General features: G+C 39.9%; 1 protein-coding gene across 2 annotated transcripts in view; it reads right to left on the minus strand.

Annotated features, from left to right (window-relative positions):
* Positions 1-14,982, minus strand: part of CWH43 (cell wall biogenesis 43 C-terminal homolog) — a 38,262-nt gene extending 23,280 nt beyond the window's left edge. The window contains exons 1-8 of one of the 2 annotated variants that reach the window (XM_064653956.1): positions 11,094-14,982; positions 9,996-10,467; positions 8,863-9,054; positions 5,057-5,177; positions 4,765-4,919; positions 3,230-3,431; positions 2,186-2,274; positions 195-449 (exon numbers count right to left, since the gene is read on the minus strand). In XM_064653956.1, the coding sequence (XP_064510026.1) occupies positions 195-449; positions 2,186-2,274; positions 3,230-3,431; positions 4,765-4,919; positions 5,057-5,177; positions 8,863-9,054; positions 9,996-10,317 (1,336 nt within the window). In that variant the 5' untranslated portion in view covers positions 10,318-10,467; positions 11,094-14,982. Of the gene's footprint in view, positions 1-194; positions 450-2,185; positions 2,275-3,229; positions 3,432-4,764; positions 4,920-5,056; positions 5,178-8,862; positions 9,055-9,995 lie in introns of both variants that reach the window. The other variant, XM_064653954.1, reaches the window with a different exon arrangement.
* Between the last annotated feature and the right edge of the window lie 48 nt (positions 14,983-15,030).

Here is a 15,030-nt window from a genome sequence, read left to right on the forward strand (position 1 = left end):
TTAGACTATTTCTAACAGTAAAGAAACAAGTTGGGGTTTTTTTTTGCATATCTCATTAATTTTTTCATTCTTACCATAGTAAATCTAACAGCAACTGAGCATTTGGAAAGACTCTTTATACGCTAGCTACATTTCACAGGTCTGGCTGAGGCTAAAACAAGTGTATTTTTATTTGTTCATAATCAGAAATGTACCTAAAAGAAGATGGGAGCTTTCTCTAATGTAAACTCCTCCAGGTACAAATTTATAAGCTGTACACCATACACAGAAGAATAATTCAAGAACATAGGCAAACATGGCTGTACTCATGGCTTTCCCAGGATGCAGACAGCTAGCAAAGCGTCCAGCTAGATGAGGCCACACAGACATAGTAAAGACAGCAAGAATGTTGCCTGCAACAGCAGCACTCCAGGTGTGTAAATAAAGAAGACCAGCTGAAGATGCCAAACCTGAGAAGGTATAGAAAAGAATATAGTAAGTCTCAGTCATATTATCTGCCACATTCATTTTCACATTCTGTCTGGGAAAAAAATACAGTCTGGGAAATATAACTGTTCTTTGCAGCCATGAAAACTGCATCACTAGGATTTCACAATTGCCAAAGACAGTCTCTTACTTTTCCTAACATCCCATTTTTTTAAAGATTGCTTAGTCAGCTGAAAAAAAATGCAGCAAAAAGACAGCAGAGAAACATCATCAAGAGCCAAAACTAAACAGTTTTTCTTACATTGAGCTCTCCCAGCACAACAGAGGGATGATGCACTCTTTAAGACAGTATCAGGTTTGCCTGTTATGAACCTCCTTTACCATAATAAAGAATCAAATAGGTTAATATGAAGAGCAAACATATCTTTCCCCGATCTTTTTTCCCTGTAGATAACCATATATTTTATTTATACATCAAGGCTCTGAGCATTTTAAAATACAATGACTGAATCAACTAAAGAACCATTCTGTACCTGTTTTAAATTAGTGATGTGTGTACATTAAAAAACAGATGCTCATACTCACATTATAATCTGCACACACATTTCTTAAAACTAACACCTACACCAGAAGGTAAATTGCCTAAAGGGACAACCAATGGTTTAAGCATTGGCAACTCTTGTGCCTTCAATGTGACACTCCTAATATCTGGTATTTTATTTTGATTCCTGACTAGGAGAAACTCAGTTTATACTAAATTTCTTGCCTTCAAGGTTGTGGAAAATGACTTGACAGTGCACTCTTAAGTGCTCCAAAACAGAAGGTGAATGAGAAAAAAAACCAAAACGTAACTCATCATTTCCTTTTGTCACCATATTTTGTATTCCTAATTTATGATCAAACATTTGTAGGAAGACCTGCTGTGTCTTCTTTATATAAAGATCTAAAGGCCAAAAACAGAAGCAGATTTAGAGGTTTTTTAGATAGCATTTATACCACTGTATTTCACTCAGATGGGATGACAGATTAAACCAAGCAGCATCTATCCATACATGCTGAGACAGCATGAAAAACACACCTCTCCATAGTTCAGGAGCAGAATTACTTTCATCTCCTCCTACTTGCTCCACACATCACTTGCTCCACAGCATAGCTATACCTTTCTCCTGAAAACGGATGCCCAGATCCAGTACTTGAATCCCACTTCCCACCACCTAAGACCCACTGTATGCAGACTGATTTACAAACATATTGCTCCAGTAGACAGCTTTGATGTTCATATTATTTTATTGCCTGGAGATCTTGAAAACTAAGAAGACAGGAGGCAAGCTTGCCTCCAGATGAAATGCACACTAAATTACAAGTTATTTTGCCTCCTGCAGAATTAAGAAGTTTGTGTCACCTTAACCCCATAACCCCACATGTAGCCTTATCATAGAATGACTAATGTTGGAAAAGACCTCTAAGATCATCAAGTCCAATGTGTTATACAATGCAGATGGTCAGAACTGAGATGCTGCTCAAGGGAACAGAACCTCAACAGGGGCTTCTGCAGAGAGTAACACTGCTCTGCAATGGCCTGGAGATTTGGCCTATAGTCCTTAGTCAACTGGTCAGACATATGTATACTACAGTCAGTGACAGAGAAAAGGAGGCTTTGATTAGCCACACTTTTCTGAGATGTGGTGTAAGGTCAGAGGACTTGAGTAAAAGAAATAAAGTAACAGAAACAAAAATTCTGCTCAGGATTTGCACCTACCTATGAGAAACCAGGCAAAACTGATGACAGAAGACCAGCTCCAAAATGAAAGCATCAGTCCCTGAGCCAAGCCCAACAGAACTGTACCTCTAATACAACAATAAGGAAATAGAAATCATACATTAATACAATTTTATAAACATCTGGCACTCAAAAAGGAACTTCTAAACATAGGCAAGGATGTTTGGTAATATTTATAATCCTTTTACTTTAAACAGAGCTTAATTTGAGCACAAAATACCTTTACTTCACACCCTGCTATATTTTCTCCCCTCTGTAAAAAACCTCCAGTTGAAAATAATGGCAGTTTATTGTAAGGTATAAGAGAGCTATGCTCAGCACCAGAAGCAGCCCACTGAAATCCTGAGAACAAAAGGCAAAAACAACCCAGAGAAAATGAGAGGGAGGAATCCAGTGCAAAAAGAAGCATTTTCTTCACATCAAATAGGGGATCCTAGAGCATCTAATGTTGCTACCAGTCTTGGGTAGCTCTTTTGTACACCATCTCCAAATTATACTCTTTCACCTGCCATTCCACATAATGGACTCAGAATAACTAATCTGGTCTCTTCCTAGGTTTTGGAACCCAAGTGAACAGCACACAGCATCAAGACTACAAATGTCTACAGAAGTATATCTTTTAATATTGCACACAGTTTATTTATGTGCATGCATCTCTGATCATCTCCTCTCTGAAGTCAACTGCTAGACTAATTACTGCCTATAATAGATAGACTGCATTCATAAGTCCTTGAATCTCAATCCTAATCTAAATATTGTTTTGCAATGTGGCAAAAGATTTTATTGCTGAAAAAAAACATTCTGCATTAGAAAATTTTAAGATTTCATGGTCTAGACACAATGCTCAGAGCTATCTGAAAGCTAGAATAAATCTACAAGTCCTCTGTGTGAATTATCTTGTATCCACTTTTTTCTATTTAAATTATTATACCATCATCTGGTTGAGTTTTAATTCATCCTCCACTATAGCACTGGTTTTTGAGAACTGTTTTGTTTAAATAATAATAATAAAAATCCACTTACCCATGTGGATTAGGATCTGGACCTGTATGTGGATGTCCACTTACTGCCCATCTAGAAATTAATGAGACCTCCCCAAATATCCACAGGGTGAGGAACATGAGGCTGCCAAAAGCAACCCCAGATAAAAGCCAATAAGGATGGGAAGCAGTCTCTCTAACCACATTACCAGTTTTGTTTGCTTCTTGTTTCCTCCTGTCTCCACCTAGAATAAGCACAGAAATGCAGCTAAGCAAACTGTCAAATTCCATTAGCAAGAGTTACTGAGAAAAAGAAATAGCCAAGATCACAAAATTACCAGAATAAATTACAGACACAAAAGCTAACTTATCTGATCATTCATGGAAATTGATAAGACACAAAAAAAATTCAAAGTCTCTAGCAACAATCCTAGGTCTGCCAGGAAAAGCTACTCACAGTAAGTGTACAAAAATGGCAACCTGCACATTTGATTATTCTTCATAATACTGGAATTTAAACAATTAAATTGGCTTTGAAAATCAGGAGAAAAGTTATTGGAATTTGTTCAGAGGATTCCGTTCTCTGAAACTCTAAGCTCTGATAAGAACAAAACCCGACACTTCCAAATAAGCCAGAACTAAACTCCCTTCCTTCTCCTTTTTCCAGGCACTGTAGATCCTCTCTCATCTAAGAAGAAAGCAACACCTTTAATTGCATAGACATATCACTTTGTCATCCACAAAGGAGACATATTTCCTTCCTAATCTCTTGCAGTAGATTCCCTTTCTAAATTCTGATGAAAGTTCAGGCTTAATTTATGTTATGTAATGCAAGTCTACAAACAATATGCATGATGATAATTTATACCCACTTACACATAGATAAGGTTTTATCTTTCAATTAATTCATTCAGGTTATACTGAGAAGGAAGGAGCTCCTGAGGATTTAACATGAGCTGCCTTAACTAACCAATTTAACTAACCTTGCTGTCTTCCTTGGCAATACCACCTTCACAGTTTTTAAGTGAGCTTATCCTATGCCAGCCCCCACTGCTGTGTACTCTCTCTAAACACTTCAAGAACTCAGGCAAATTTTGACCAGGACAACTTGTCCGCTCTTCCAATACTTTCTGTTTATTTTGACACATCAGCTGTTCCCCAGCTTTGTCCTGTCTCCCCTTCTCTGTCAAAAGATATGCACTGGCAGAGAAATTCAAAGTGCAGACTGAATTAAGAAAATAAGAGAAATACCACAGATGTTTCATGATGGAATGACAATGACCATTCTGCTTTTATTGGTCTAGCTTAGGCCTTTGTTTGTGTTACTGTCACATTATTGACACTGCAATTAGTCCACAGTTCCAACACCAACTTACTACAGCTTGTATGAATTGTGATACCAGTTCTGACATGTTATGGGTAGATGGAAGTACCCCATGGCTTCTAAAGCTCATGCATCAGGTCTAAAAACAGACTCTATACTGGGGAAAAAAATCAACAAATCAAAACCCAGTGGCACATAGATAAGTATGCTTTAGGATGTTTTCATAGCTGCCATCTTTGTTGTAACATGCTTACCTGAATAAATTCGCTCCACTGCTGCTATAAAACCTATTATCATAATGACAGTATTGGCAACCTGTGAGCTCCAGACTGGGTTTAGTGATGTGTACCAGATGCGAAGAACAAGGAGCATTATCTTGCCTAGAATGAAGCCCCATATCCTGATGAACCTGTAAGAATCAGCTTTTGAAATAGTAAGGCATTCGGGGAAAAGAAAAAATCTTAACTTCTAGGGGACAAAAAAGAAAGAAAACATCTTTTAATACAAGGAAATGTCAGTTCCAATCTCATCAGAATAAGAAAATACCTTTGTAAACTGTTTCCTGACCACCATGTTACTGTTTGAACCAGCAATGAAGAAGAAACACCAACAGCCAAGATGAATAGTCTAATTGAAGCATTTGGTGCCTGGTATGATGCTAAGCTTCCTACGAAGAAACACACGCAGACAGAGATTGTTTTAAGGGGCAATAGAGTTGAGGTAATAAGGATTTCCTGTGTATTAGTTCAACCTTGTCTGTAATTTGAATAGCTACACCATTCATCTGAAAACACATGACATTACCCATTTTTAAACAAAGCAAAGAAATGTAGGTATGGATAGCAAGTGAGTATATATGACTTTATATCAGTTATCATTTTCAAGGAAAAAGATAAATGAAGCAATTATCCAACAGTGCAGTGATTGCCTTAATTTAAGTACTTATGGTGATTGATTCCATAAATATGATATATGGATAAAATATCTAAGCATACAGATACTCCTCAACTATGCACTTCATAACTCAAAAGCCATAAAGTTTTATGTATGGTGACTACTCCTTTCTAAAAAGGATATGGCTTTTGCCGCAGTGCACTTTTAAAATAAGTGCACTTATAAAAGTAAGCACACTGTGGCAAAAGCCATATTCTTTACTAGACAGGAGCAGTCGCCACACATTGCTCAGGGATTAGTAGGTGTGAACAAGGCTTTCTCTGGCCCAGTATTTGATCTCAGAGTCGTCACCAACAGCCTGTGTCATCTTATTACTGGAAACTGTCACTCTCCCAGTCACTGAAACAGAGCATGCACACACATCTCCACCAGTTCCCACGGCACAGTGACCTCACCCTATCAGCAGTTTTAGATTCTGCTAGCAGGTTTCCAATTAAAGTGACTATGGATCACACACATTCTCGTAACCTCACTCAGTGTGGCAAAATCTGGCCCAGGACCAACATCAAACATCAGGAGAAGCAACATTGCCATGCTACCAGCCATTTGCTAAATGAGTATGAGTCAAACTTGAAGAGATGTTAAGTAAGTAAGGTCAGAAATAAAGCTGCAAATTCTGGCAACACATGCTAGGAATCCTCAACTGTCTACCTGCTCATTCGGCTCGCAGTAAAAGATACGAAGCTTAGCACCAAGATGATAAAATGAAATCAGTGTGTAGTGAAGATGTACTTGTGTGAACTTCGGCAGAGGCTGCATGTACAATGCACACAAATTTCTGTCGCTAAATCATACTGGCAATCCATAAACCTGCCTCTTAAATCTTTCATCACTTCCACTCCCCTGATTAAAGCTAGCATGAGTTTGCCAATTTACAACAGACACACCTTTTGTTGCTGAGCAAGTACACCCGGAACTTAAATATATCTGTCCAAACACCCAAATTTACTGTGTGTTGTCTGAAGACACAGATTCAAATAGACACTACCAGGGGGTAGTTGGTTGCTGTTTGTTTTTAAATAGAACACAAAATCAAGTACTATGGAATTAAAATTTTCAGAGAAAATAAAGCCTCCTGAAAAGGCAAAAAGAAACAAACAAAAAAAAAACATGCCCCTAAATATGGTTTTAGCTAAGCATGAAGAATTTTCAGATTTTTTGATTGTGAAATTTAGGACTGAGTATTTCAGTGGAATGGGGTGGAGCATGCGTGGGGTAGATTGTGCTGCCTGATTGTTCAACAAGCCCCAGAGGAAGGCCATAGCCTTTCTGAGGAGGAAAAAAAAAAATCAAAAAGAGAATGAAGTGTCTAGGTATGAAGGAGGGAAAAAAAGCCGGAAGAATTGAGAAACAGGAGAAACAGCAGCACAGTGTGATGGGACAGAACTAACATAAAAGACAAAATGAAGTGATGAGAACTAAGTAAAAAGATATATATGGAAAGTCCTAAAGCCCAGTGCTGCCTGTGCAAGGGCATCTGGCTAACTTGAGAACCTGCAGCATGGAGGCAAGTAGAGTGAGGGTTACTACTGGCTGCTAAACTCCTTGATGGAAACAAAGAGAGTGAGGAACATGCTCTTACATCTTCCACAAATGCTAATACTCGCTGTAGGGCAACAGGTAAAGAGAATGCAGAGTATATACAATAGAGATGGGAGACAATATGGTGTAGACTTGCAAAAGGGTGGACAATATTCAGAGTGTTTAAGAGGTGAAAACAGCAGGGGGATATGGTCACTGAAGGGAAGTTCCTGAATTTGCATACAGTAACACTCAGGTTATCCCTGGCTGAGGATGAGCACAGCTTTTGTCTCCCTCCTCTGAGTTTTTCTATGACCACCTACATTAAGACATTTCTGCCCCAGATTACTACTGAATGAGCTAACTTTTTATTTGGAGTTAATACTTTCAGGAGCTTCTGATGCAGGTGAAGCAAACAGGTATGAACCAACAGACTTTACACACCATTATAAGCCTGTTACTGCTCTTTACTCAGCAGAACAAAAATTACACCCTTTTAGGTGATTTCCATCTCTTTTGGTAAAGTGAACTACTAAACACAGCAAGGCAATCTGAAGAACTAATCTTAAATAAACATGGCAAATTTTGTGTCACTGTGACATCTGAAGGGATGCAGGGTGCAATTTTAAATGCTTCCACTCATTACTAGTTTTTAAATTAGAAAATCTTGCAGAAAGAGATATACTGAGCACTCCTGCAGGAAGCTGAAGTAGAAGATTCTGCTCACTTAAAAGCTTATTACAGAAAAAAAAAGGTATTAGGATGGATAAAATGAGAAGAGTAGGAAAAGAAAAGAACATGGTAAGACTATTCTTAATCTAAACCAATGACACCAACAAACTGGCTTCAGTTCCAGTATCGTTCTAGAGAAAAAGAACAAGAATTCTTTTCAAAAAATATGTAGAGAAAGTAAATAAGATGATCTTATTCTGTCTTCTAACAGTAAAGAGAAAAACTATAAGGAAAATGATTCCCTGATTATCATTTTAGATTAACAAATGAGGAACCAGGAACTGCTGCTTCTGAAACACATCACTCAGCAGCAGTATTTTCATCTCTTCACAGGGTGGAGCCCCTTGTCTCCCCTGAGTTCATCCAGGTGTTGCAAATTAGTTAGCAATAACTTGCTTCTGAATGTGGCTGTAGGTGCCAAACCTTCTCCCGACAAATTTTCAGAAAATTAACAAAAGGTAAGATTTGCACCAGTTAGTTGAAGACCAAGCATGAATCCCAGCAAATCTTCATTTTAGTAGAGGTGTGTGGGATGGGTAGCAGGGCAGCTTTTTCCTGAATTTACGATCACTTTTTCCTGTGCAACTGACAATATAAGTCATTTCACATTTAGGATGAGCCATAACCCCATCAATATACTACAGGCATCTACATAGATTTGATTTAAAAATCTATTCTTAGAAGAAAAAAAACTTCCTCAGAAACTAAGTCTACCAAAAAGAATGTTTCACTCATAGCAGATTACTTTTATAATAGCCTCAAGATGATGTCTTGTCCCTACCCATTGTCACAGACACAGAACTGCTGTACGAAAAAACATCTGCTCTGTTGATCTCTGTGTGATACTGGAAACATCTTTCCTATTGGGTGTGACTTATACTAATTTAAAAGCTTCTAGAGACAGAAGTGAAAGGAGATTTTTCTTTAATTATGCAGCAACCCAACACAATGTAAGTAATATTCCTCTAAATATAGCTAAAAGCTTGAGAGAAAAAAATCCCAACAAAACATGAGTATGGGAAGAGTGAGAACTTCTTATTGCTGTCTCTTTTTGTAATCATTTGAATTTTAAGGCAATTTGGAAGGTTTGTTCTTATGCCTTGATAACAAGATGGAATCTATAACTCACTACAGTGCGTACTTACCAACCATAGTCAATCTCAGAAAGACTAAGATGTACTTATTGTTAGCCAACCTCCAAAAAGGGCCAATGGTCAAGAATATTGGAGAAAAGAAAGCAACAGCAAAAACTTCTAGGCCCGTGAGTGCCAGTGTCTGAAGGGGGAAGTAGTAGATCATCGGTGGCAGTGCATGGTAAAGAGACCAAGAAATGTAGCCTAAAAAAAAAATCAAACAACAACAACAACAACAAAGGAAAATCCCATCATGTATTTTCAAAGCAAGGTTTCCTGGAGATTACTTAAAAACTATGATTTTGTACTTCCACATGTAGACTATCAAACATATTGGAAAGTAATTCAACAACAGCCACTTTCTGTGAAGAAATATTTGCTATTTCAAGTTAAACAAACACATTTTCCCAGGAAATAAACCAATGAGAATAAAATAGTTCTTCCCCCCTTTAGACAGTAGTTCCTATTTTGATCCTCAGTGAAGGAGTGGTCAGCCTCGGAAAGGGTTACTGTTCGGGGAGATCAATGCTGCCTAAATGAGCAGTCCACCCACAGTCTCAGGGCTCCCCAAAGGCAGATTGGTGGCTAAAGGAACTTTTCTAGTAAAACGGTGCGGTGGTCTCTCCTGGAGACACCTTGTCCAGGCACGCCAGCACTGCGCTATGAGTTTCCACACGCTTTGCCGGAGATGCAGCCGAGCCGAGCCGCAGCCCGGAGGGTGTCGGGGTCTGCCCCGAGCGCCCTAACTTGCTCAGGGCAGCACAGCACCGGCTCTGCAACACCTGCACAACAGTTGGCCGAGGACAGCAATAAATCCTAGGCTGATCCAAGGGACAAAAGGCATTCCATCACTAGAGGAAAAAGAGAACCCCAAGAAGAACGCTCAGCAGCGACCACTGTTCGCTCATTTCTAGCGGAGGAGCGTTTCACCGGCGACACCCCGCCACGGTCGGTGACACCCCGCCACGGTCGGTGACACCCCGCCACGGTCGGTGACACCCCGCCACGGTCGGTGACTCCCGCGGCTCCGCGCCAGGGCTGCCCCGCCACGGCCGCCGACCGGTCCGGGCAGAGCCCCCCCCGCCGGTGCCCTCAACCTCGGCCCCTCGCCCCCAGCCCCGCGGGGAGGCACCGCCGCCACCTACCCAGGACACTCTCCGACAGAATGGCCTTCCACAGGGGAAACATCGCGGCGCTGCCCGGCTCGGCGGGGGTTTCCTCTCTCTTCCCGGGAGCCCAGTCCCGAGTGCCCAGGAGGGCGCGGCGCCGCCGCCCGTCCCGTCCCGCCTCGGGGAGCCGCGTCCCCGCGGCGGGGGCGGGCGGCCCGCACGGCCGGAGCTTGTTCTTTACAGCCCCGCCACGCGGAACAGCGAGGAGGTCTCGCCCCTTCGCTGACCTGTCAGCAAAGGAGCACTTGTCCACCGAACAGTCACTCCAGCAAGGAAAATAAAAGCAAAAGGTTGTCATCCCACCGGCTGATGGGGAAAAGAGGAGCTGACCCACCTGCTGCTTGTATAAATGCTTGGTTGACTATGTGGGGTTCGGAGGTGTCTGGATTAGTGCTGTGCTCATCTTAGCGAAATGTGTGTTGTTTTACCTTCTGATAAGCAATGCTGTCTGCAAAAAGCATCAAAAGAAGCATTTAGTTGGCTGAGATTCCTGAGTTGTTACGTTTGCTAGTTTTAGAAGAGATCCTGAGTTAAATCGACACAGCCATGAGCATAGCTGCCAAGTTATGGCAAAAGGATTACATAAGCAAAATCTGAAATTTAGAATTTCATTTTTGGCATGAAAAGTAAAATTGTAACTAAGAAGTCCTCTTGCTGTTGGAATATGTAATCTTAAGTTTTATTAATCTTCATACAGCACCCTATGAAACTGCCAGCTGTATCTCCTCATTTGTGTTAAAACTATTGTCCCATTCTAACTAAACTTCATGGTATGCATTTTCTTTCCTTGTCCTGTGAAACTCCAAATCCATAGGAGTAAACTATGAACACCTGACATATAGCAATAAATTCCAGTCAAAACGTTTGGAACAAAAGTTTGTCCCAGTAGTCTCAAAGTCAAGTGATTCATTTACCCCACAGTATAATGAGGTTTGGCTAGCTACTAAAACTCTGTTGAATTTTGGATACTATTTGAAAACATGTTTTTTAAATGTCCACAAAAGAACTGAAGTATTTTGAGGGAAAAGTCAACCTCACTAGGGGAGGAAAAATGAGATTCATAGATTTAGTTACCTTCTTTCTGTCTTCTCCAAGTTCCATGTCACTAAAGGCATCTTTCTTTTTCTTCATTTAAGAAAAGTCACACCAGAATAGTTACCAAGTTCACTTATTACTGGCTCAGGATTATGTAAGTGATGACACCATTTCATCTTGCTGTGGTGTGACGCAAATGGAACTTGGAAGATGAGATCCTTGGCTAGAGTAAATCTGGAACATGGCTGCTCTTGTAGCTGCATAGGGAAAGTGTGAGGCTCACAGTATGCACTCAGCCAATAAATATTTGAAACAATTTTGCAACACTTTTTGCAATTACAGTGTCTTGCTTCATGGTTCAAGGTGGAGTTCCAGTAAAACTAGACATGGCTGAACTCATGAACCTGACATGCTTTTGTGGCTTCCATCAAATTCATAATGCAATGAAGATAATGCAAATCCTGAGAAATTTAGCCATCATATTCTGGGTAGTCTCTCTGAGATTCTTAGCAACTACCAAGTTTGGCTTCACATGTAATGAAGTGCTCTCCATAGGGCTGACACACATATAAGCATCAGAGCACAAGAGGAGAGAGTTTTCAGGTGTAATTTCTTAAATACAAAAGTCAATGCTTACAAGGTGATTCATAACACATGTATGTGTAGGAATGCCTTTCACTATATTTTTTTAATCTTGAAGCGCCACATGCATAGCTGATAAAAAATACAGCAAAAGCAGCTGATCTTTACAGGAATATATTGAAGGAAAATCAGCAAAGCCGAGATAACATACTATACTAGGAGTTTCCACTCACACAAAGAAGAGTATTTTCATTTTAGAATAGTATTTAACATACCCTTACCCTAATGTAGACGTACAAAATTAGCTGAGACTAACAGAAAATAAATTTCAGCCCCACAATTATATTGCTTGACAGGGGTAAATCTCTCTAAAGCTAGTGATTGTAAAAAAAAAATGCTTTTTTTGGGTTCAAACTATTTGGGTTCAAAGCTTTGAAACCCAAAGTAAACACATGAAATTTAAAACAATTTTCAGACATGTGTGAGAAGCTGTCCTTGCATATAGCCCAGCAGAGATGGGCCTGAATGGGCCTGATGAAGAAGCAGAAGAAAGTGACAGAAAAATGGAAGAAAAAAAAGGCATAGAAGTATGAGCACAGATTAGGATTAAGAAAGTGACTCTGGAAAAAAATTGGTGTGGGTGAGTTTACAGTTAGGCACCTGTCACACTCACAGTGGAAACACAAACACATGCAGGTCTCTTCAACCATTTTACTGGCTTCTTTACACTGAGAAGAGGAAATCCCAACTCTTGAACATCTGATAATTGTCAGATCTTCATTTCTACTAGAAGAGAAGCCAGACCAAGTGTAAAATAAAAATAAGTATATCCAAGGATCAGCCAGGACATAGAAAACTTACATGATTTCTTGTATGTAGTGAGGACAGTTTAATGTTTTACTTAGAAGTACGTTGACTATTTCCTGCTGTGATGTTTCATGTCTTTTCATTCACCCTTAACTCCTACTCTTATTAGCATGAGAACAATTTCCTATAGTGTAATTCTTACTTAGTTCTCCATGCTCTAAATATTTCTGTGACTGATACATTTTTGTAGCTGCACTGTGCTTCCATTACTCCAGGTCTTCGTTTCTCAGGGAATTTTTAAGCAATTAATGATCTGTTTAATTTTATAATGGACAAATAATCATATTTATGATACGTTCCTCCTTCTCTAATGTGCTGTATGTATACATGGGGTGTTTCTGTTAAATACCTGCACTGCGAAGGCTTTGCCTTTGGTGAATGTAGTGAACCTCAGGACCCTGGCAACCCTCCAGTGTTTTCTAAGAGGTTTTTCAGACAAGCAGCCAGAACCTGCAAACCTTCCCTGAGTTTGTGAAGTCTCCTTCTACTCTGATAGCAGAAAATTCCTCAGCCAAACATTCAACTCCATAATGGTTGTTTTATTTTTGGTATCTCTTGATCTCTTGGGGTTTTTTTCTTTGATATGTAAAGTTGGTTTCATTCTGGGAGGGGTAAGAATTTCTCTTTTGGTTTGTATTTATTCTTCTGAATCACTAACATTTATTGATTTCTGTCCATTACCTCTCTCCATTTTTTATAACTATGAAGTACTTTCAGGTAAATTTTGGAAACAAGGAGTATTTGAAGAACATATTCAATTGTGATAACCAACTTTAAAGTTAAAATTAAAAGGAAGTTTAACCCGAATTTTTAATAGGCAATTTTGCACAGGAAGCTGCAAGAATCCAAACAGTCCTGTCCCTAGGCAATCACTATCGCCAGGCACGCATATGCCTCATGAGGAAATTGTCATTCCAGTGCTCTTTCACTTTATGTCCAGTTTAAGCTGTTAAAACTGTTACCAGTTAAGAAAGTTATTAAGTACTCTTCCCACAAGGGATTTTCTCGTGTACTGTATTTTTCAGAATACAATGCAGCCAGTTTTACATATGATTTCAAGAATACATTTTAGAGCACGAGCTATTAGGTACACTTTTAAGACTTCTTTTAGGACATCATTCCTGCCCAACCTCCACGTGAAAAGCACATCGTGCAGCAGCAAAGCCCAATCCTCTGGTTTGTCAGGCAGGAGTGGGAGAATAGTCTGGTGAAAGGGGCTTCAAGTAGCCAAGACTTCTGGAAGCTGAAAGCTTTTTTGGACTCAAGGAAATAAACCTTGACTTATGCCTACTATTAAATTGAGATGCCAAAGTCATGTAAAAGGAGGAAGTTTAATGGTGATCTCACAAGCTGTTGATTTCATAAGTACTGAGGTGTCATATCACCATTTAGGATACTCTAAAACTATTATGTTTCACTGTGAAAAAACCAAAGCAAAACAAAACAGAAATTAAAGACAAAATACAAAATAAAATTCATGTTTACATTCCTTGCTTTAGAAAGCTTATCCTTAAAGAAGGGCATTGCATTTTTAATTTCAGAGAAAGTGGAACAATTTTTTCAGTATTCCTAGAGGAACACCCCCCCCCCCAACTGACATTTTCAGGATAACTTTTTCTTGCAAAATTATTTTTGATTGATGAAAGTGCCTTTTTTATTTGTTTAATTTTCTTCTTGCTAATATTAAAATTTATTTATATACTTACATAAGCATCATAGTATTAAAATCAAAGCAGATAAGCAGGGCTTTTCATTCCAACATGGTCAAAATAGATCTTGTCACTTCTTCTTTAAAGAACAAGATTTCATTTCCACAAAAAATATTTTCAATTCATGGGACAGCCTCCAGCACCATGTGGTTCCTCACTACAAGAAAGACAAGGACCTACTGGAGAAGGCCTAGTGGAGAGCTAGAAGAATGATTAAGGGTCTGGAGCATCTCTCTTATGAGGAAAGATTGAGGAAGCTGTGCATGTTTAGTCTAGAGAAGACTGAGAGGGAATCTCATTAGTGCATCAAAATAGCTCAAAGGCAGGTGTCAAAAGGATGGTGCCAGACTGTTTTTTGGTGGTGCCCAGCGACAGGATGAGGAGCAATGGCCATAAACTAAAACATACGAAATTTCACCTCAACATGAGGAAGAACTTTACATTGAGGGTGGCAGAGCACTGGAACAGGCTGCCCAGGGGGGTCACAGAGTCTCCCTGTCTGGAGACATTCCAACCCCCCCGGACAAGTTCCTGTGTCACCTGCTGTAGGTGACCCTGCCTCGGCAGGGGGGTTGGACCAGATGATCTCCAGAGGTCCCTTCCAACCCTAATGGTTCTGTTAACTTCATTAACAAATACCCTTGCTAAAAAAGCGTTAAGAACTTCATTCAGGAAATACGAGAACGCGGAACCTTCTGGACGCGCTCGCTGTCCCCCTCCTGGAACAGACCACGGCGGGGCGAGAACGGCTCATGTAGTAGGAGATGCTGGCAGGGCCGAGGGGCCGGGGCGTGAGGGGAGCCCAGCGGGGCACTGCG

This window comes from Pseudopipra pipra, chromosome 4 (assembly GCF_036250125.1).
Source record: "Pseudopipra pipra isolate bDixPip1 chromosome 4, bDixPip1.hap1, whole genome shotgun sequence".
NCBI classification, from domain to species: domain Eukaryota; kingdom Metazoa; phylum Chordata; class Aves; order Passeriformes; family Pipridae; genus Pseudopipra; species Pseudopipra pipra.